Here is a 22,430-nt window from a genome sequence, read left to right as displayed (position 1 = left end):
CCTAGTAGCCACTCATGGTGTCAACGAAACAGCAACCTATGCCGGGAGTTCAACAGTCGACTCGACCCCCATAACCCGCCAAAGCACACCCCTACAAATACACACCCCTACACACACACACACGCACGCACACTCACACACGCACCAGCTGTGGTCCCCATAGAGAGCGCATATTGCGTATGTATGTATATATGTGTACAGGGGTTCATTCCAACTTTTACATATGAAACAGTGTGCAGACCTGACTTTGTTGCTGTCTGTTGTGGTGATGATAGTGTGGTGTGGTAGTGAGGTGTGGCGAGGAGGTTTGCAGGAAGTGCGAAAAACACATATTACACGGGGCGATGAGCCAAGTCAAAGTCATGACAATGAAGATACTATATTATGGGCGGGGTATTTTGCGGGCTCGTGAGGAAATACTAGCAGCCTCTACATGCATCTGTATGTATGCGCGTCGCTGCCCACACGGGTTGCGTACTATCAATTGTCCGTACACCCACTCCCTTCGTTGAATTCTTTATGTCGTACACCTGCTCGTACCCATACTCGTACGGAAAGGCAGGATGCATAATGCCTACACTGTCTCAGATGTTGATCATAAAAAGGTAAGCTGATTATGAAAGTACATATTCCCGAGATACATACACACACACGCACCCGCCAGTTTAACGATGCACACTACAATTCTAGTACAAAAGGTACAAAAGCAGAGGTAACTAACTACGCACCGTCCACCCTCAAAACCCGACGGTACCACCAACGGTCGGAAACCGCGTACCAGGAGGCATACTTAATTGCGCGGGTCATTGTCGTACTACTGTCTTACTACCTTGCGGTACATACAATGGTGCCTACTTGCAAATGAATATAAGCACACACACATACATACACACATACACAAACGTATGTGCGGGCTTCACGCCACACAGCCTACTGCGTGTTGGTATCTGAGGAGATTAGAAACTCTGTGAAGAGGGGCTCCATTTCCACCCTCCCCCCCACCCTCCCCACCCGCGCCTCCCTCGGCCGATGCGATGGAAAAATCCCAACACCGAGTCGACTCTGAGGCCCTTAGGGTGTACGGGATACGGCATCTCTCGGCATCTCTCGCCTCGGTTTCTACAAGTTCCTCTACACACACATACACATACACACACACACACAACACCGTTTGCGTGTGACTTCCTTCTTCAATCGTGTTCTTGCGGCTCTAGCCATTAAGCACACACACACACACACACACACACCACGCAGACATTCAGACATACATACGTACATAAGAACAGATCAAACCTCTTCCGACGGAAGGAAATGCCATGTGGGCAACCACCCTGCGGCCATGTGGGCAACCACCCTGCCAACCACTCGCTGGCACATCATCCGTTCCTAAGCGCACCCAGCGCCATCTTGGGGATGAGCGGAGGTGCTGGGGGGGTTAGCATGGGTACCCCTGTTGCGATACCTCCATTACCCCCCATCTTACCTTTTTGTTCCCCCTCCCCCCTCCCCCCACCCCGCACCCAGCCAGCCAGCCAGTCAGTCACCCAGTTTGGCAGCAAGGGGCAGCCCCAAGTGCCGAGGCAGCCCCATCCCATCTCCCCTCCGCCGGCCCACACGCATCTTCCGCCGCCCCTCCGCCGCGACTGCCAATATGCCGCTGCCGCGATATCCCCGCGCCGCCGCATACTTGCTTGCCATACTTTGGTTCCCCCACTGGTCGGCGTGGTGCACCTCTCCCTTAGTTACCGTCGCCTACTTTCCCTCACCCTCTCCCTCCTTCTTCCCCCCTCGCGCCCCTCGTTGGTGGTTCGTCTTCCCCTCACGCCGCTTCCTGTCTCCATTACCCTCCATGTGCCCACCCACCCGGCGCCGCCGCAGGGGTCCGTGTGAACACCTCCTGAGTGAGGCCGGCGGGCATATGTAAGGAGGCAATGCGCCCCCGTTACCGTTAAAAACACCCGTCGTCCCTGCAGCACACGGGTTCCGTACCCCCCCCCTTTCCCTTCCCTTCCCTTCCGGACGTCCACACCGCTTCTGGTCCCCGGCGCCTCAAGTGCTGCTGCCGCTGCTGCGGTGGCCCAGGCCCCTCCTTGAGCAGCCTCACACTTCACTTCACTTCACTTCGCTTCATACGTCCCCTCAACCGCCCGGGAGGGTGCTGTGGCCATTCCATCTGCCCTAACGGCAGCAGTGCGCCGCACCCGCTCGGGGGGAGAGAGCAGGGGCTGGGGGGCGGGGGGGGGGGAAATCAGATGCAAACACCGATAATAGCCGCCCCCCGGGGTGTAGGTGAAACAGTAAGTGTTTCGACACGAACCCTCTACCCCACTGCGAATTCAGACAGAGGCTTCTTCCTTTCCTTCCCCCCCAAAAAGAACAAAAAACACAAAAGAGCTTAACACACCAGCACGCCAGCGGGATGCCAAAAAAAGGAGAGCCACACAAGCACACTCACACGGGCTGTCTAATGCGCTCACACCTACCTACCTACATGCATGCATACATACATACAATCTGGCATGCGATTTAAATTATGACATTGAGCCTCAAGGAAAAAGGCCGAAGCATGCAGCAAACTGAAAACGACCGAAGCGTGCGTGCGTGCGTATGTATGCATGTACCAACGTCTGTCTGCCCGTAAGATTGCTTGCCCCATCATCTCACCCAACATGCACGCATGCAACATCACACAGACACACACATGCACATCCGCGGCTTTTCCTCGTTCCTTCCCCTCGCATATTTGCCCTTCCTCTCTCCCCGCCTTCCATCCCTCCCCGGACATCGATCCGAGGGGGCAGTCCCCCCGAGGGAGGGGAATGTCCCTCACATTCTTTCACAAGGACGACACATACTAGCATGGGTCCGCTGAGCCCATGTCGGTACGCCCACAATGGCAAAAACGGCACAAAGGCCATGTACGACTTGCATGTGTGGTCATGGTACGACGTTAACGTCTCTGCTGCTACTGCGAATGGCTCCTGCTGCTGCTGCTGCTGTTGACAATCAAGGATGGTCGCGATGAACATGGCCAGGATGGCATTTCATGAAGATAAGCGGACAGACAGACAGACAGACAGATAGGAAGGAAAGCTTTCCTGCTTCCCGTCCTCACCCCTCACTACGAGGATCTCCACCACGAAGTTTATCCTTGTCCCGAATACCGAAAATCTTAGAGATCACGAGACACGCAGGAGTGCGGAGTCTGCCTTCTTGACTGCCCAAACCGCTGCAGAGGAACGGGACACCCAACGGGAAAACGTGTTTCCTAAACAGGCGTGTTTCCTACACAGAAAGGTAAAAAAACTGAAAGTGTTTACCTTCCGTCTTCTGCCCCTTCCCTCCTTCCTTCCGGTTTGGAACCACCCGCCGCAACGCCCACCTCCACCTCCACCACACTTGACCCCCGCTCCGTCCGCACACCCAGTGGTGCGTCACTTGACACTTCAGTAGTCATTTTGGCGGCCCGATAAACGCTATCCCCGTAAGCGCTAAAACGGCAACCTTGCGATGCTCTTACTTCCGGTAAAGAGAGTGCACGGAAATACATGATGCGCGCATCATACATATTCCATGAGCTCCTGACCGTATTCATGTGCCGTAGAGACACGTACGAGCAGATTCCTTTCCATCGAATGAACCCCCCTAAGGTGCAAATAAGTCCCCCAATAAGACCTTTCCCGTCCCCCTCCTGGCCCCCACCTGAGGGGGACAGGGGGGTCCCCAGCCCGCCCAGGCCCACGCCCAGGAAGGAAGGCCACACAACTCCACTCCTCTAGCACAGCCGTTGCGGGAAAAGACAACAGGGTGACCAGGGAGTTGATGGGGAGGTGTGGGGAGCAGTGGAGCAGAGTGGTGGAGGTGGGGGCAAGGATGTGGGTTTTAATGAGTTGCGGCGACACGGAGGTCCGGCCCTCCCCCTCCTGCCCCCCTGCCTCTCCCTCCACCACCACCACCACCACCACCACGACCGCCACAAGCAGGCGGACCACCACAATACCCAACCACCAAAATGTCTTCATCCGTACCAAACGACCTTCGCGCCGCGTCCAGCGCCGCGGCGGAGACTCGGAGCTCGGATTGATGCGCGGCGGGATCCCGCACCACGAACTCCTGCGAGGCTGCTTCGTAGCCCACCAGCAGGACGTAGTGGCCGCTGTAGCCCAGCTCCATGCCGCACAGCGCGGGAAGGCACATGTCCGCGGCGGCCAGCCAGGGGTCCAGTTTCCTCTTGTCCACCAACACAATGATGAGACAACTGCCGGAGAGCATCCAGGCCTGCGACACCGTGGTGGGAACTGTGGTGAGAACTGAAATTTAAACAACTGTACATGCAGACTGACAGACACACAGATCCAAACACGCACCGATTGTACTCCAGGTACGCCTTCAGACGATCCATTCTTTTTAAAAAAATCAAGAGGACTGACTGACCGACTGGTTAACATTATATATTCACATCACGACGTAGACGTGGCGGAGGACTTTTCGATGGACAGTCAGATATTCAGGCAATGGCAGAAGGCTTAACGAGGAGCAGACAGGCAGACTGCGAGAATGGAGTAATCCCTTCGACGGGCTTGCGCAGCACTCAAGACCCCTACCCGCCCTTCCCTCCCCCCCTCCCTCCCTCCCTCCCCCCCTCCCTCCGCTACCAAACTATCGTGCTTTCAAAGCCGCTCCCAGCAATGCTTACTTGCTATCGCTCCCGACGCAGTACCCGCCCTTCACGGACTCCACGAGGCCCCCACTTTTCCACCGGACGTACATTTCTGCCGGCCCCTCCCCCCCCTTCACACACACACACACACACGGAAAGGGAAACCCTCAACACCAAAGTCCCCCTGCAACCCCCACCTGCAACTCCTCGCTGCTGACAGAGCGCTGCTGTACGACAATACCCGCGTGCGCCGCATCAATGAACAGCTGGCTGACCCGCCGCTCGTCGTCCTCCATGTTCTCCATGTAAAACGATTCATCGGCGTAGGCAGGGTTAGGGCCTAGGGTGATCGTGAAGAACGACACCGCCAGACCGAAGCGACGAAGGAGGTGTGCCAGGTCCACCGTCCAAATGCTGTTCGCGTGTTCGGGTGGGATGGGATGGGGGGCCGCGGGGTGGGGTGCGTGCGCGCATGTGCGTGTGAGCGTGTTGGGGGGTTGAGGCTGGGGGGTTGGGGGTTGGTGCCCGCGTAAAGCGATGGGGACAAGGACGGACATGCGGGGGACGAGGAGGGGGACGGAGCACGATCGGGACGCGACCCAGATCGCGACCTCAGCCAGCCGCCGCGTGCGAACCCACCACGGTTACAGTTTTTCCCCTTCCTAACCCCGCGCGTCCCCACGACCCCACGGGTTCCCAATGCAGCCGCGGCCACAGCACCCCACAGTCGAATTTGACCGACCGTCTTTGTTTCTTTGCATACGACTTCTCTTCCCCCCGTATTCCGACGCTGGCCCAGCCTCGATTGAGAGCTCTGCCGGGACCCCCTCCCTAAAGGGCAACCATGAACCCCCAGCCGGCCGCGGACCCTGGGTCGGACCTGGTCGTAGAGCAGAACTGCCGGAGGATGCGATAGTCGCAGTGGGGAAAGCCCGAGGCTTGCAAGATCATTTGAACACACGCGAGCCCGCAGTCCCTGCAACAGAGTAAGCCGCAGGACGGCGTATGTCGGTGTGAAGATGCAAATTTGAGTTGTGGATGTGCCTCAGAACTTCCCCCGGCGTCGGTGGCAAGGAAAAAGGTTGGAAGGGGAAGGTTTGCGCGGCGCGGCCCCACCAGAACACCAAGAACGACAACGGATGTTGGTTGGGCCGTGGAGAGGGCAACTGGCGATGCACCCAGTATAGCAAAACGTGATTATAAACTGCCACCTCATATTGCGAAGCAAGGGACCCTCGTACCAGTTGAAATGCTGCTTGCAATGAGGGACATGGCTATGGAAGAAAGATGGAACGCCGGCGGCACCGTCGCTGACAGTTGCGACGGATGAAGACTGCTTAGAGGGAGTGGAGGCCGTGGTGCCTTCCGACCAGAGTGATGAAGCACACGAGGTGGTGGAAGAAGTGGAAGAGGATGCCGAGGGATCGGACGCGTGTTGACAAACTAGTTGTACTCCTTCTGAGGTGTGCCCCGCAAGCGTCATTGTGTCCGGCGGCATGTCAAAAGCTGCCGGATGGCTGCTGCGGGGCGACAGTTCCAAAAGGGTCTACATCCCCTACGCCCCAGCGTATTGTGGGTTCATATACATCCCTTAAGGTTGGAAAAAAGAAACTCTTGCTGTAGATTAGTATTTGTATCTGTTTGATGTGTAGGTGGCTTCTCCTGCGTCAGGGTTCAACTTCCTAAAACAAATATAGGGGTGTCCGTTACCAGGTGTATGCTTTAACATTGCACTTAGGTGACGTAGGACAACATCACTATATCCAGCCATGTGAAACATAAAAATAACCGGCAACTGCTTCGGCCAGAAAGCGACCCGCCGGGCCCTACTTGCACGACACGCCCGCCGATTGACACGATAGAACGAAGGTAATACAAGGTTAATACAAAAGTATTTGCGTTGGAAGCAATACCTGAAGCAGACTTCCTATCCGTGGAAGCGCTCCTTGAGTTTTGAGCTTCATACCTCCCGTATCTGAGACAAGGCATTCCTTACAATGAAATTGGAAGCTCGGATTGGATCCTGCTAGCTCCTAGTTGATCATGGTCAGGACCGTGTAGGTTGGCTAAGTCTTTCGTAGCTATTCCTGATAGGACTTATATAAACAATATGGTAGAACGGACTTCGCGTGTTGCCAGCTACATCAATAGTGTTGGCTGGAGGAGCGAAACGTGCTGTTAGCGGAATGGATAGGTAGGTCATGACTGAAGGCAACACCTGTCAGCTGCTTGCAGCTTTGATAGTGTGTGTGCGTGTTACATGGTTGGGGGTGCGTGACCCCATACCGGTGTGTGTGTGTGCGTGTTACATGGTTGGGGGTGCGTGACCCCATACCTGTAAAACTACCCATACGAGCCGAAGGCCCAAGGGCAATACCTAAACGCCTAAAAGCCACGGAGAACAGGAAACACTGCACTATCAGCCCAGACTAGCGCCCAAAGGGAATAACTGAGTTGCGGTGAGCCCACATACGTTCCAGACGTACTGGCTCCCATTTCATGGCCTCCAATATGCTCTGTTGATGATCGAATCCCTCTTCCGCTTGAATATCATTATAGGCTGGGCATTCAATAACGCGTGTTTTTCATCCTCGATTTGGCTATTAGCACCACAAAAACGCTGCTCCCTGGGGACATGGTACTTGCCCCTTCGTGCTGTGTTTGCCTCCAAAGCCAAGCAACATAAACAAAACTGCACTAACTTACGATGTGCTATACGAGGATGGCCACATAGCCACATAACAGATAGAATGCAAGGCTGTCCTGGTTTAGGCTTGGGATCCTTGTGTGGGGGCTTACGAGCTTGAATACAGGGGGCCTGCAAGGTCCTGCCCAGTCTAAACATCCCCTGCGATGGACCATTATCCAGGGTCGGGCAAAGTGGCGCGAGTGCGCAAATACGGGAAGGACTTCCTGTTGGAGGCCTGGCCAAAGAGCCCGGTATTGAAAGGCAGTCCCTTCGTTGGGGGAAATAAAAGGCAGAGGTAAAAGCTGGTGGCTTTCATGGGGCGGCTGTCGCTGGCCTTTCCTCTGTGGGACCGGTGCTGCGAAGCAGCCGTTCCCAGGGGCGTTTCCATCCCTCAAGCGGTGGGTAATCTCCTTGCTGCCCCCCCCTCCAGAAACAGTGGAGAGGGTCCTGCTTTCAGAACATTCCGTATCCGCCCGTGTTGGCCGTTAACAGTGGGATTCGTCTGCAGCCATACGGAATCTGATGCAGGTCTTCAGTCTCCCCGCTCCCACGACCTTGTGTTTCGTGAAATGTCATGAGCAAAATCTATGTCGAGCTCTCGCGCGCTCGTTCATGACATGAACTGTGTAGTCCTCTCTTCAGCCGCTGTGCCTACCCTTGCAATGTACTGGCGGTCTCCTATGGGGCCCCCAGCCGGTCACATAACACAAGCATGGTAGCCTGCGAACTCCACGCAAAATTCAAAAGCTTACACGATACCAAGCAAAGCAGAAGCGAAACATGGTGGCATGCATGTTTGGGGGTAGTGCATGATTGGCCGTGTGAGGAACCTACCAGTCGGCTACCAGTTTCCCAGCTCCGGGACCCTGCTCCGTTTCCTCATGGCAATTGGCGTGCCCGACACCGTATCGGAAAGCACACAATTGATTAGAACGCTCGTGCCTAATTTCGTTCCATGGAATGCAACTGCTGAGCCATGCGTAGTCGTTTGTGACTAGAAGCCTTCCTAACTCTCTGCTCGGGGGCGGATAGGGGATTAACAGTACAAGTTGCCATGTTAAGGGTTGCCTTTAATTCTTCATTTAATTCTTCACTTTAATCCTTTCAATAAATTCTTCATCAGCTTAGGAATTATGTAGTATCGCAAGCGCGAATGCATCAAAACTTGGCATATGCTGAGGCTCCGCTGTAATTACAGATGTGAAGCTAAGATAACAATTTATGTTAAGAAGAAAGCAAAAGAATGTAGGAACTATCGCAGCAAACATATCCATTCCAGTCTGCCGTCGTACACGCTGACTTGGCGTGTAAAACTTTGTGGGAGCGATTGCTTCACTTTATGACATGCCATATTGCATCCGTGATATTGTACAGACGCTTATCCAAAGAATTAATTATATCGGACGTATCAGTTGTCGTATCGCTTTGGTCGTTTGCCTTTGCCACAAGCACGTGGATGGTCAATAAAATAGCCAACATCCTAACGTAATGCACCAGGGAGAGGGCTTGACTTTATGCGCTTGAAGGCCTTGAAAGTCCCCATCCTTTTTCTGAGGGCGCGTTGCGCCAGCTCGTAAGCTGTACCATAGTGGACATACGCCATAATGGTGAGCTTCTTGACCATAATGCAAAGCAGTAACGAGTCGGGGGACAATGAGAAAGTGCCGTGCTGCTGCCATCGCAGGGAAACACTACCTCGCACAAACATGAGCCCACTGTAGGCTCAGACCATGATCACTACCGGCATGCATCCCCGCCAATCAGTCCAGGCTCGCCCCTTACATACAGTCCACAAATACCCATGGAGCCCATTTCTCGCGCTGAAGAGGTTTCATCAAATCGCGGTGCTCCCGACTTTCACGGCGTGGCATGCTGGCCTGCGCAACCCAAAGTTGTCCCCGTCGTCATACAATGTGCGTACGGTGCAGGGTTGCAACGGTGGTATGGTCCTTATCCAGGTTTGCCAAGCAGCTGAATGGGGGCGGTTGGCGGTTCTGTTATTCATTTCTGTTGATGTCGTTGTTGTGGTGTAATGTGGTGTGGGTTGTTGTGCCCACAGGGAGTCACGGTGGCACTCACGTCGAGGTTGAGGGATCCTTCGATAACTGGACGACTCGGCAGCCGCTGCAAAAGTCTGGAAAGGACTTCACCATCATCAAGCTGCTGCCGCCGGGTGTTTACCAGGTGTGTTGATTGAAGTGCCCCGCGTTGCCAGCTGCGTTGACCTTCTTGTGTATTTATGTGTGTATGTATGTATGTGTGTATGTATGTGTGTTGTGCGTTACATGTATTACTGGCCCTCTTCAGCCCTCTGGGGGGATGTTACCCGACCCATGAGAGGGTGAGACCGCCGAAGCACTCCGTCGCTGGAAAAAGCGTTCTATCGGTCATGTGTGTGTGTATGTACGTGTGTTGGGACGTTCGAGCTCAGCTGGTTGCTGTGAGGCTAATGCCCGGAGAGGGATACTCCTGAGGTACGGCATGTCCCCTACGAGTGCTACAGGCTGCATGGGTGATATGACGTACTGCTTACCCCAGGAATACTCCTTGGCACGTCTGGAGGTCGCGCATACCCTCCGTCGTGCTGGAATAGACACGTCTGGCAATAGGGACACGTCTTTCACAAGGCCACGTCTTTCACATAGGCGGCGTTTATGGCTGGCTCTTGATTGCCGTTCGAGGCTGTTGCTGTCACCAGTGGTCACCGAGAGGCCATTTTTACGACGGGGCCATTTTTGCCTGGTTAGCCGGGCTGCACCATCAGTTGCCCGGTTCCTCTCCGGAGGGTATTCCTCCAAGGGCCTCCATGGGCGGGTGGTTGCAGGGTATGGATGCCGCGGGTGGCGCGGATGTCCAGAAGTCATTTGTGCACCGGGGACGTTCGGGTTCGCGTGCAGACCGGCATCTTGCCACTTTGCAACCCTGCGACCGGCCCGCGCAACGCTCTTCCTGAAAACGGAATACCATTAAATGCCGTCCCGCCACAGCGTCAAAAAAACACCTTGTCAAATGTCCTTTTGATCTTTGAGGGTCCCAAGAGACGCCGAGAGTGTTCTGTCCCTTTCCCGCCAGAAACGACATGTAAGTACGCGACACATGGATATGCAACATATACATTAGCACATACGTATTGAGTGCATGCTTCCGTCACGTCTCGCTCCCTTGGCCTGGCCTGGGCCCCCCCCGCCTTACGCTGCAGTACAAGTTTATTGTGGACGGCGAATGGAAGTATGACCCCAACCAGCCTGCTATGTACGACGAGATGCAAAATGTGAACAACGTCATCGAGGTGCACGAGTACGTGCCCGAGAACCTCGAGGGCGTGTCGGGGTTCGAGCCGCCTCCGTCGCCGCCCTCCAGGTGAGCCGCCTGCCCGGGTGTATTTCCACGGCATTGGACATTTTCCGGACATCCCCCCGACTAGAGCGCCCGCTCCCCCCCCTCTACCTTCGGGTGGGTAGAAGAAGTAGGATGGACGGGCCGGGGGCCTGGACATACATCCACAGAACACACGTCCCGAGATGCGCTACAAAGTATAATACTCCGTGTTATGTCATGTCATGTCGTAGAGTCGAATCAACACCCGGCCCCCGGCTAGATGGGCCGCTGGGCCCAACCAACCTGAAGGGCCACTCACGCCGCCACCCACAGGCCGCCAATACACCACATTCCGGCCAACATCCATGCTCATGAGCTGTCTTACTACACCCTGCAGTGCCACGCATACATATACACCTACATATACGCACACATATACACAACACCTGCCCCTGCGCCTCGACCTGCATGCAGTTAGCAGGTATTAGAAAAAACTGACACACTGGAAGTAGTCGTAGTAGTAATAATTGTAGTAGTAACAGTACTGGTGGTGGAGATGAGATGATGATGGCGCTCACTCAACAAATGCGGCGAAAGAATCAATCGCGGCGGCGATTAAACGTGGCGTATGTCCTCCGCCTTGTGTGTGTGTGTGTGTGTGTGTGTGTGTGTATGGCCCGGTGCAGCTACAACTGCCCCACGCCCGTGGCCGACGACTACGCCAAGGAGCCTCCTGCCATGCCGGCGCACCTGCAACTCACACTACTCAACGTCCCGCCGGCGCTCGACGCCCAGGCCGTACTACCCCGGCCGCAGCACGTCATCTTGAATCACGTCTACTGCCAAAGAGGACAGGTGGGGGCCTCGCGGGGCTCAACAAACGGGGGGTATCCGGAAGACTCCAGGAGGGCCATCAGCTGAGCGTCTCCAGTACCTCCAGCATCTCTTCACACCCTTGGCCTCGGGCAGGGAGCGGGCACCCTTGGACACGTACTTTTTCTCTGCCAGAATGCGTTTGCCATGGTGCCATTGCAATGTGTGTTGCGCTGGTTTGGTGCGATGGGTCGGTTGTTGTGGGAGTCGTGGGACCCTTTCCCCCAATAGCGACATCCGTGGCTGCAGCGTATGTATGTAGGTATGTATGTACATACCTATCCCGCAGCCTCTCACCACACCACCGCATGTGTGTCCACTTCAAGGGCTCCCCTGCCCTTCCCCTCTTCCCCGTCCCCCGAACACACCCCGACGCACACACCCTTCTCCCGGCGACCTGAATTCCGCGCACAGCCGAAGCCCCCCAAAGTTATTCAGTGTCATAGAGGAGCGCGCCCGCGGCCCTCGCCATGCGCCATAATAACCCCCATGCGCCATCCCCGCCATGCGCCATCCCCGCCATGCCGTTGCATCACATTTGCAGAACGTCCAAGCCCTTGTCGTAGGGACCACAACCCGCTACAAGTCCAAATACATCACGACCGTCATGTACAAGCCCAAGGCCCGACGGCGTGTGCTTGAGAACAACAACCTTCGGAGTGACTGAGCCTGAGAGGAACATTGGGCGCCAAGGAGGAAGCAGGATTTGCCGGCAGCCGCAAACTGAAGCAGCACGCTGTGCTCTGAGCGCGCCCTTCTTTTTGTCTGCCCATGTTCTACAAAAGAACTGATATCGTTGTGATCATGCAATGTAACTTCTGAAACGTCACCTCAGCTGATCGGCACCTTCACGAGGACAAAACGACAAGCAAGGACAAGAACAACAGCAGCATCTAATAGGAACACCTAAAAGTAAAATATTTCATTATTATAAGAGTGTCCAGCTCTCAACCAAAAGCGATCTCGAGACATGCGGCATATGATTTTGAGAGCAAACGAACAGCGCTGTGGCCACGCGCCCAGACGTGCCAGTTACACCAGTCGACGGTGCCCGCCCTCCGGGGGAGATGCGTTGTCCGGGTCATCATCGCCTCTCCCCACGTCATTTGCCCCATTATCACCATCACCCTTATAATCACCATTATCATTCCCACTGTTGCTGCCAGCGTTCGGGTTTTCATCCTGTTTTGAGGAATCGGTGGTGGCATTGTTGGTGCCGTTGGCAGGAGGTGTTGGGGCTGGAGGTGACGCGACCTCGCTGCCTTTGCTCTCGGCTGATGACGAATCCGGGGAGCTGTTCAACACTTTGTTTTTATCCGTTTCAGAGTTCGTCTGCACCAGTACAGGGAGGGGAGAAACCGGGGGGTGTTTGGGGGAAAGGGTGTTGTTGACGACGAAAAGTATTAGGTACAGGCGTTGGGCTGCGTTGGGCGTTGTGGCAATCACTAGGGAGGGAAGACGAACCACGAGCGAGTGAAGCTGATACCAAGGATACACTGACAGGCCACTGGAGCTGACAAAAGGAGGCGACCTGTGGTGTGCGGTTCCCAGACAAGGTGTTTTCTCTGCCGTCCTGGATGTCGCAAAATTCAACACATCGCAAAATCCCACAGGCGGCTCCAAACTCTTACGGTCTTTGGTGCGTAAAACGTTTTTCCAAAGAAGGTGCACAGTCGTAATGATGCGTCACTTAAAATCTTGATGGGATATGGAAATGTGTGATGGATGGGTCGACCAATAGCGGACAAAAGGCCGATGCGTTTTTAAAAATGATGATGGGAAGCGCGATGACGGTGATGACGGAACATGACGCTTCCTAAACTGAAATGAACACGTGACAAACGGAGGCAGGTGTACGGATTTCGCCGTCAATCTGCCCGCGGCTGCGATATGATGCTAAGAAGGCGGCGGCCAGGGCAGTTCAGGGGGATGCGTTGCTGTGGGTGGAGTGCACGACGGGGTAATGGGGTACGGGTAACTTAGGGCGTATGTGGTTGATTTCTTTGGAACACATACCTGAGTTTCATTAGGGTACGTGTAGGTGTAGTCTCCCGTCATCAAGCCCTCCTGAGTGTCGTCCATCGGTTGCTTTGTAGCATTGGTTTGCGGAATCGTTTCGTTGCTGGATGGGGGCATAGGCTGTGGTGGTGTAGGCTGCGGTGGTGTAGGCTGCGGTGGTGTAGGCTGCGGTGGTGTAGGCTGCATCAATACACTCTGCGTGCCGCCTGCACGTGCAAGTGGGTAATCGGGTAATGAGTTCCAGCTGCAGGGTACGGCAGACGGCTTGAGAAGGTTCTGGTTGGTGACACGGCACGAGTGGTGCCCACCTGTAAAATTCTTGGGTGCTGATTTGGACTTAAGGGCAAGGACCACCCATAGAACAATTACAACCAGCAGGCCCCCACCGACGCAAATACTCCGCTTAAGCGTGAGTATTTTCTTCTGATGTTGATGCTCCTTCACACGAGCCTGCGCGTGGTTTTTTGATGTTGAGGGACAACCAACAGCAACAGCTGCACCCCCATCCAAGAAAACTGTGCACACCTCCACTCGCAGGGCTCCCATCAAAGCCTTCTCCTCATCACTACCCTTGTAATGTTTATTTTTCAGCTCTTCTTCGATTAACGTGTGTAGCTCTGACGCCATCTTGCAACGTGCTCCTAACTGTATTTGATGCAGGAACGTTTGAGCACAGCAAAAAATGGAAGATCACCTCGGTTTAGGGTGTCAAGACAAACAGTTCAAGTAGCGGAACAAAACGCAGTGCGTTTCAAAGCTTTTCTTGCTGGAAGCTCCGTTGGTTGATTCGCCTTGCTGATCCTGATAAGAACAAAGTCGATGGTATGTGCCTGCATATAAGCAAGCTAGAAATGTTATTGAGTTTGCCGTACACAAACTCGACCAATCACGGAAGCTTGGCAGTTAGTTAGGCAAGCGTAGACAAGTATTGCTTAGTGTTACACCTTGATATTCATACATAGGAGTTCAATTTCGCCATACCACTGTCGCGACACAATGCGGTGTGCTGTAATCCAGCCTTTCACTCAAGTATGCAATCTAAGATGTGATGTCCGTGTACGTGTTTTCCTAAAGCGAGAACGTGTATCAAGACAGCTTTCACGGACAAATGCTAGTGACAACGAGGAGCCACAGACAAGTATCTCTAGTACGGTAAACAAGGCAAGTATTATTGCGAAATCCTTGTATTGCTATCAGATGCCATCGTGGCGCTAGGATGATTAAGGATACCCCACGCGTAGGATGGTGGCGTACTTCCGCCAGAGGAAATTAAGCAGCTAGCTTCTCTACGGCGGCAACAGCAGGCCGATCTCGCGAAGGACTCCAACATCGTGCAGGTGCGCTTCGGATCCCGTTGGTGCTGGTTGGTCGGCCACCTATCCCACCTAAGTCACCTTGACGACTGTGACTGCATCCGAGATCCAAATGTCGATAAAGGGTCATCGGTTCATGCCGCAAAGGTTTATGCTGATTTTTAAGGAGGACCGCGTAGGGGGACCCGTACGGGGACCCGTAACCTCGGTGCATCCTGCATCCCTAAGACCCCATGGATGTGTACATGCAGGGCGCACTCGAAGAGGCCCAGTTAATCACATGGCCGACAAGGGAGAAGGTATGCACGCTTTCCACATTTCTGCCGGGCAAAAGTCTTGTGTGCTGATGCCTTGTGGTGCCCCTAGTGGGTGCGGCGCCAGGGGCGGCCTTTTCTGTTGCACTGTTTTCCAATTGCACAGAGGCTGCAAGTAGTACGGCAAAATCTACAGCTTAACCGCTTGGAACCACGCTGTGCCTTGGTGACCTTTGCGCAGGCATTGCTCGACACGGTCCTAGTGTTATTTATCGTTGCTGGGTCCGGAGCCATGATCTTTGGCATGAACGTGCTGCTGGCGGAGCTGTCTGAGTGGTGGTACCACCTCGCTTGAAAGCGAGTACACGGGCGCGCTCGGTCGCTCTGTCGTTGCTTGCCGTCCTAAAAGAAGGGATGGAGGGGATTCGCCCCCACTTCACGGTCGCCGCCATGTAAGGGTACACCGTACATCCCCTCTTGGTTGCCTCAAATACGTTCGGAACGGGGCTGGGAGCGGCGGCGGTCCGCTGTCCACTCTCCTTAAGGAAAAGAGCTCAGGTTTTCATGTTTTCCTCAACTGAGCGCCGCGTCAGTCGACAGTGTTTTCTTTTAGTGTGTTACGATGAACTGCGAGTCAACTGTGGCGTTGGCGGATGGGCGATTAAGTAGCAACTGAGCAGCTGGCCGGTGTGTTTATTTTCGCTGGGAACAGGGGCCAGCAAGTGGGTGTCGTTTGTTGAAAGGAGAGCCGTGAAGGATTGCGAAGCGCTATGGGTCCAACTTGCGTGATCCAACTTGCTGCTTTTCAGTGCCTTGGCGGCGGGAGGTCGGCCATTTCACTGTGGGGAGACCAGGATGTTTTGCGCAACTCAGGGAGATGGACCGGGAAAAAGGCTTTTGCTAAGATTTATCAGCAGTCCCTGCACAACATTTCCTTTGGAACCCGTGAAATCTTGTACTGGTCTTATCGGGATGCAGTTGGGAAGTCCGGTGCACGTTGGTCGCTGCGAGTATTGTAATATGGAAGGGAAATTTTCGTCTATCGTGCCGAAATTCCTGGCCGGAACGTCGGACTTGGCGTGGCAGATATTTCTGGCTGGGTGTGGATGGATGCGATTTCTACCACTCCAAAAGAAAAACTAAAATCTGGAGAAAAACTAAAACCAGCCCCGTAGAATCTCCGATGCGAGAGGTGGGTGGCAGTGGGCTGCTCACCTTGGAGAGACCATAGAAGCTACGATTTGGACCTTTTAACAGGCTCAGTGCTGTTTGGGATGTTTTGTAGTGCGCCGCGGGTCGCCAGGATTTTTCCGTACCCGTACTTGACACGGGAGTTTTGGTGTTATGACTGGCCATCGGTTTGCTCTACAATTGGGTTTTGGTTGTTTTTTTGATGCTTCGTGCGCTGAGGACTTATGAATGGGACAGATGGAGGCTTTTTCCTCCGGCCGTGATGGTGCGACAGTTTCCTTTTCTTCGGACTCTGAGCGGCATTCAGCGTACATCGCTTTGTAACTCCTTCGTAACTCCTTGCCCTTTTCTACACAATTCTTCTCAGATGTTAGCGTACTGGACTGGTAGATCGCAAATGGAAGTCAGGCGGAACGATGACGATGCCATTACAACACCCGCGCAAACCAAAACCCTAACTAGAATCCGGCCCTTTCCATAGACACAGAGCAGAATATAACACCGTGCAAATGCCAAAAAACAGCGACGATGTCTTTGAAACGTTCATTTGTTCCAGCACCTCAGTGCATCCCCTCCAGCCGCATCGCATGCATCCTCCGACCTCGGCCAGCTTCCACAAAACGTACATCACGCGGTCACATGCCATGACCGCAAGCCTGCACATCACAAAGCAATTCCAGCTCCTCTGGGAAGAACGGATTAGGTTCCGCGTAAACCCGCACCACTCGTGCACAAACCACACAACTTGAGCACAAAAACGTTTCTACTGCCGTCCGTCATGACGCACTCCCCGAGCCTGGCCGGGGGGTTGGACGCTAAAAAAAACAAAACAGAACTCGTGACGGCTATCCTTACACCTCCTTGCCACTGGCCAAGCAGCTGGCTAGGATAAAGCGAGGGGAGAGACATCCCAGCCGTCCTGCAAAGGCATTTACATGTATTTAGAAAAGGGGTCTCACGCCTGGCCGCACCCTTCTCACGAGGGCAAGTCGTGTCGCTGTGGTCTTCATCTTGACCTTAAGCGTTGGCAATGCCGTCGTTTTTACAAGTACGCTGATAGGTCATTCCCAGCATCCTTGTCGTCGACCAACACTGCGCTAGCCACCGCAGGCTTCCCGTTCGGGTCACCGATGAAGGACTTCCTCAACGAATCCCGCTTCACAGCCATATTCCGCATTTTGTCCATCGTGCTTTGCAGCTGCTTGCTCGTCGCTGCGAGAAGCGGGACATCACACGCGGGACGTGCGGAGGATGCGGGCATCGGTAATTGTGGTGACACGCATGCGCGCGTGGGGCATTCCTTTTTGAAATGATTTACGCAGACTCAGCGCGCACGCTACAAGTCTGGCCACTTTGTTTATTAACATTGATGTTTCTCTTGTATCAAACCAACTACCTACACAGAATATCGCGGTGGAAAGAACGTCGACTCGCGGCTGGCACCGTATTTACGAGTGCGTAACCTTTTACCAAACGCGCAGTCGCGCACCCACGTCCACATCCAGCAAGCACAAACAAATCAGAATCATCACCCACGCCTAAGTGGGCTTTGCACGCTTAGCATGCACAGCAACCTTCAGGCATGACCGATGTCATGTCTGTCCTCCATTTCCAATACTTAGCTGCGAAAGAAAAAACGCTAACCGCAACCGCAAACTAACCGCAACCTCTACCTCACCACACGCAGCCCCACCTACCCTCGTCCGCAGTAGTAGGCGTCCGGCCCTGCACCCAGGGGTGTGCGAGCGCCTGGTCTGCCGTCAGGCGCTTGGCCGAATCCACCGTCAGCAGCTTGGCGACGACATCCTTGGCCTCCGGAGAGATGCTCTCCCAGATGGGGTCGTCCGCGTCGTAGTTGCCCTTCTTAATCTTCTCGAACAAGACAGCGTCGTTGTCGTCGTCTGCGTACACACACACACACACACACACGCACACACGGGTAAAGTTCAGGATTTTGCGTACTCAGGCCAGTCGGTCAGTTGCTCCTTGGCACACACGTGCTCCTTACAAACCCATACAAACCATTTATCGCTAAACCTCCGCGGACCACGTCTATGTGCTCGGTGCTACCCACAGGGCTAGAAGCACAAGGAAAGTGATGGACTTCTGAGGCGGCCCAATAAAGGTGCGGTTTGTAGCATTATCAAGCATTTTCAAGTGCGCCCAATCGCACCTGTAGGGCGCGAAATGCGTACTAGTATGGTGAAAGTGAACCCGCCTAAAGCTGTGGCAAAGTGTTCTTTTTGATGGTCCCTCGGTACCTCTTGATGGCCCACCCAGACGCACATCGCGCTAAGGCGCATACCGAGCCCAGGTGAGCAAGCGGGAGAGGACGTCAAAATCCCCACTCGGCGCCACAATAGAAATGACAATTGACCGCCCATGGGGCCCCCGCTTCAGGCTTTTACGGACGCCCCCAGCCCATTTGTGCGGAGAACTTCTTAGTTGCAACTTAAATAGTAGTAATGCTCCTGGATACTTAGGTTTTTTTTGGAAATAAAGCGTCCTGACAACGCAACTGCCCAACGCAGCCCTGCTAGACCACAACAGCTCTTTTCTCAAGACGCCGTTGCACCAGCCACCCGAATATATGCACTCTGGAAAAAGCGTAGCGCGTTCGGCAATGTGTGCTAGCCGCGCACCGATCTTGGATCGTGAACCGATGGCTTTGTGGGGTTAAACTAAGCACAGCGAATGCCCACGCCGGGCTGAGTACAGCCCACGCCCGCACAGAACCGGACCCAGCTCCCACGGCGGCCCCCACCCGGGCGCACCGCGGCACAAAGACGACAAAAGGTAAGGAGAACCCCTTTCCCCACACAAAAGCTTCCCCAAGGCACATACTAGTACTTCCTCCGACAATCGCACCCACAGCAGTAGCTTCCGAGCATACAGCCATCCTAATAGCCAAAAAAGTATACCATTCATTATCTCGTCTGTATGTATGTGGTATCGGCCGGCGTGGCAGGCAAGTAGATACGGCATTCCCGAGATGATACGCCATCCAGTGCTGGTCGTCTCACAGCCCTGAAACCCCCTGACCGTCCGACTACGAGCTGAAGGAGTTCATGCCCCTTGTCCCTACACACGGTTTCAGCATAAACATGATAAATACATATATACATACATGTATGTACACCTATTATACACAACTACTGTACCATCGATGTAAATAGGTCTAAATTGCACAGGATTGCACCTCCGCCCGAGGGCTTACCGAACGGAGAGTATCCTGACAACAGAATGAAGAGAATCACGCCAACGCTCCACATGTCGACGGCCGGGGAGTATTCCTTCAGGCCGTCCCCAACGCCCAGCACCTCCGGCGCGACGTACTGCGGACTGCCGCACATCGTAGATAGCACCGTTTCCGGTGAAAAGACTTTGCTGAGCCCAAAATCGGCAATCTTCACGGGAGAGTCGTCCCGCTCGTTTAGCATAACCATGTTCTCCAGCTTTAGATCGCGATGCACAATGCCTGTGAAGAGGAAACAGTGACCGTCGTTCGCTCATTACACCAGCTTGCCAGCGGGGGTTCGGTTGGAATGCTTGGGGCGGGTTGGAATAATGGAATGCTTACGGTGATATTATATTTGGTGCGAGTTGTGTGGCCAGAATGTCATCGCGGCCGTCCTGAGTAGGCAACTAGGGGGCCCAACTAGGTAGTATACTAACGAAAGGAACCCCAGTTGTGACGATGGGAAAGAAAGCCCCCTCCCTGCATGCATGCATGCAACTTATCAAGTGCGGTGGGGGCCTTGCGGCAATGTTGGATACAGTTTGGCACAGCCGCTCTACATGTTCTGGGTTTTGTCTTTTTTCGCAGTGTGAACCGGACGCCGCAACATGCACGAATATGCCACACCGCGGGCCTATGCATGCAAGTGTACACATTACGGACGTGAGGCAGCGAGTGAATAGAGCTACGCGCAAATGAATGGGTGCGAGAACGGGGAGAACGTAAGCAAGAACGTAAAGAAAGCGTTAGCTGACGGATAGCGCGAACGGGTTGGGGATCCGTAGCTGAAACTCAAAACCGCAACTGACAACGGCTAAACTATGAACTGCCTGACGTCCAAAGTAAGACAAGGAGATGCGGTGTTGGAAGGGTTTATGGGACTACCTGCAGTTTGTAGACCCGACAATCCTTCAAGAAAACACAACCCGTCCCGTCGCTGGCAGCAGCAGCAGCAACAGCATTAGGGTAGTGGCTTAATTTCCGTGTGGGCGTCACAGCACTGATGCCTGCGCTGACGTGCTGGTCGCCATCAGCTGATGATGATGCCACAACACTCCATACCTACCCTGCTTGTGCAAGTACGCCACGCCGGAGAGGATTTGCCGAATGAGGGCCGAAGCATCTCTCTCCGTGTAGTTCCCTTTCTCAGTAACCCTGAGGGAGGGAGGAGGGAGGGAGCGGTAGCCCCCCGGGGAAACAGGAGCAGCAACCACACGTCACGGCGAAACACAACACAGGGCGAAATCGGTACACGTGAGGAGACACGTTGAGAAGATGCCAGGTAAACCTGTAATGGTCGTAACCGACATACACAAGCGTGAAGCTGTGGCAAGGGAGACCAAGCGAGGCATATAAACCCTGAATCTGAAAAAAAACGGGCCCTCACGAATTACAGCCCCCTGTCCCCCGGCCCCGTGAGCACACCTGTCCAGTAACTCTCCGCCCGTCATAAGCTCTGTGACAAGGTACACCTTACGAGGTGTGATGAACACGTCATAGAGCTTGATGCAGTTAGGATGGTCAACCTGTGTAAGAAGATAATAAAGTTTAAACCAAGGAAGGTACCTCCCGCAAGGACCCACAGCCCAGCAGGCCCGCTCGCACCGCACCTTGAGGAGGACCTGTATTTCACGCTCCAGCGAGTTGTCCCCAGCAGCATAGCGCGATTTATCTACCACCTGAGAAGGTGAGAAACTTGCTTACAGGGTTCATTCTCGCGAAAAGACGCCCGCTCGTCGCCCCGTACCTTTATGGCGACTGGGTCGCCTGTCTTCTTGTCTCGCCCCTTCTTAACGACCGCAAAACCTAGAAGCAAGAAGGTCTAGCTGATGAGCAACGGGCTGCAAACTGATCGCCCTGTGAACTGGGCCGCGCCTGTGCATCTTGCTCACCTCCCACACCCACTGTTGCGCCGACTTCATACCGCTCAAGGAAGTCTTGCACCGTCGCTGCAAATCCATAAATGAGACCATAAATGAGACAAAACTTTGATTGCAATGCACCCCACGAGCATGATCAAGAGTGCTGTGTGCCTCACCGTTGGTGTACACTTGAGGCTTCCTGCTGGTGCTTGCTTCCTCCGCGGCTGCCATGATTAGTTGCTGGTTGGTTAAGTAAGCAAGTAGCTCGACGCACTGCCTAACAAACCATCTTCAACCAGGGACAAGCGACCTTAAATGGCAGTGAAACGAGTTGCGCTCCCAGCAACGTGCGCGTATTAAGGCAACCACTCAAAACTTATCAAATTATCGTAATGTTTAATAAATGTGAGACGGAAATCCTTGGGAGTACTGAAGGCTCCAGGGTGGCGCCCTGGGAATGGAAATGCTCAGAAATGGCTTATTTGTGCGCTCGCATGACCACTGACTTCCTGATAGCCTCCAAATTGTCGCACTTGCCATAACTCGAGTATAACGCAGGCTAGCAGTTTCCTCCCTAATGATGATTGCCTTCCTTGGCACCTTTGTCACTTCCACATGCCTTTTCGTTATGAAGGGATGACGCGTAGCAGTAAGCGTACGCATGCTTGGGAGAAACGGATGCTTAGTACATGTTGATCGTCATGTGACCACGTCGGCAGCATCGGCGTTGAGCCGTAAGTTTGTTGTTGTCAGAAGGCGAACCTTGGAGCCAATGTTTCCAAAGATGCTGGGGCAAGATTACTTTGTCAAACGGCGTATACCGTAGTACTTTCGCTTTTACTCTTTCGTTTTGGTAGAGGTGCTTCAAGATTGCATCAAGTAAGCAAAAGGCTCCAGCAGTTAACCTTCTTATGTCTAGACCTATACAAACTGAGTCGCCAGTACGGTTTGCAAGAAAACGTTCTTTTGCAGTCAGGACGGCTCAGTGAAGCGGCCGCTTCGGATTGGCAAGT

General features: G+C 54.0%; 5 protein-coding genes across 5 annotated transcripts; 2 read left to right on the top strand and 3 right to left on the bottom strand.

Annotated features, from left to right (window-relative positions):
- Nucleotides 1–3,882: 3,882 nt before the first annotated feature.
- On the bottom strand, nt 3,883–5,683 carry VOLCADRAFT_57258 (uncharacterized protein; the record flags this gene model as incomplete). Its single annotated transcript, XM_002947285.1, has 3 exons — nt 3,883–4,278; nt 4,858–5,074; nt 5,541–5,683. Coding segments are annotated over 3 exons (756 nt in total), but the record flags the coding sequence as incomplete, so codon positions are not given.
- Nucleotides 5,684–8,721: 3,038 nt separating this feature from the next.
- VOLCADRAFT_103422 (uncharacterized protein) lies at nt 8,722–12,368 on the top strand. Its single transcript, XM_002947419.1, has 6 exons — nt 8,722–8,956; nt 9,034–9,262; nt 9,409–9,533; nt 10,549–10,709; nt 11,354–11,522; nt 12,085–12,368. The coding sequence occupies exons 1-6, from the start codon at nt 8,954–8,956 to the stop codon at nt 12,205–12,207; spliced, it is 810 nt and encodes a 269-aa protein (XP_002947465.1). The 5' UTR covers nt 8,722–8,953; the 3' UTR covers nt 12,208–12,368.
- A 204-nt stretch (nt 12,369–12,572) lies between these two features.
- Nucleotides 12,573–14,186, bottom strand: VOLCADRAFT_116383 (uncharacterized protein; the record flags this gene model as incomplete). The annotated part of the gene is made up of 4 exons (XM_002947284.1): nt 12,573–12,872; nt 13,557–13,765; nt 13,868–14,009; nt 14,085–14,186. 4 exons carry the CDS (start codon nt 14,184–14,186, stop codon nt 12,573–12,575), a joined length of 753 nt encoding a protein of 250 aa, XP_002947330.1.
- A 481-nt stretch (nt 14,187–14,667) lies between these two features.
- On the top strand, nt 14,668–16,155 carry VOLCADRAFT_120454 (uncharacterized protein; the record flags this gene model as incomplete). Its single annotated transcript, XM_002947418.1, has 4 exons — nt 14,668–14,706; nt 14,801–14,896; nt 15,124–15,171; nt 15,368–16,155. The coding sequence occupies 4 exons, from the start codon at nt 14,668–14,670 to the stop codon at nt 15,479–15,481; spliced, it is 297 nt and encodes a 98-aa protein (XP_002947464.1). The 3' UTR covers nt 15,482–16,155.
- Nucleotides 16,156–16,728: 573 nt separating this feature from the next.
- VOLCADRAFT_79621 (uncharacterized protein) lies at nt 16,729–21,779 on the bottom strand. The gene is made up of 9 exons (XM_002947283.1): nt 21,594–21,779; nt 21,448–21,504; nt 21,303–21,361; nt 21,166–21,234; nt 20,981–21,081; nt 20,622–20,710; nt 19,535–19,795; nt 18,015–18,218; nt 16,729–17,529 (listed from the first exon to the last, which is right to left on the bottom strand). The coding sequence occupies exons 1-9, from the start codon at nt 21,646–21,648 to the stop codon at nt 17,360–17,362; spliced, it is 1,065 nt and encodes a 354-aa protein (XP_002947329.1). The 5' UTR covers nt 21,649–21,779; the 3' UTR covers nt 16,729–17,359.
- Between the last annotated feature and the right edge of the window lie 651 nt (nt 21,780–22,430).

This window comes from Volvox carteri (genome assembly GCF_000143455.1).
Source record: "Volvox carteri f. nagariensis unplaced genomic scaffold VOLCAscaffold_6, whole genome shotgun sequence".
Classification (NCBI taxonomy): domain Eukaryota; kingdom Viridiplantae; phylum Chlorophyta; class Chlorophyceae; order Chlamydomonadales; family Volvocaceae; genus Volvox; species Volvox carteri.
This window is presented reverse-complemented; position numbering and strand designations above follow the sequence as displayed.

Excerpts from the sequence above, each read along its gene's own strand:
- VOLCADRAFT_103422 (XM_002947419.1), top strand. Across the intron at positions 9,534-10,548 it reads TGCCGCCGGGTGTTTACCAG|TACAAGTTTATTGTGGACGG; the intron begins GTGTGTTGATTG and ends CTTACGCTGCAG. Across the intron at positions 11,523-12,084 it reads TCTACTGCCAAAGAGGACAG|AACGTCCAAGCCCTTGTCGT; the intron begins GTGGGGGCCTCG and ends TCACATTTGCAG.
- VOLCADRAFT_79621 (XM_002947283.1), bottom strand. The coding sequence starts at position 21,648 with ATGGCAGCCGCGGAGGAAGCAAGCACCAGCAGGAAGCCTCAAGTGTAC. Across the intron at positions 21,362-21,447 it reads CGCAACAGTGGGTGTGGGAG|GTTTTGCGGTCGTTAAGAAG; the intron begins GTGAGCAAGATG and ends TCTTGCTTCTAG. Across the intron at positions 17,530-18,014 it reads GCCTACTACTGCGGACGAGG|CGACGAGCAAGCAGCTGCAA; the intron begins GTAGGTGGGGCT and ends CGCTTCTCGCAG.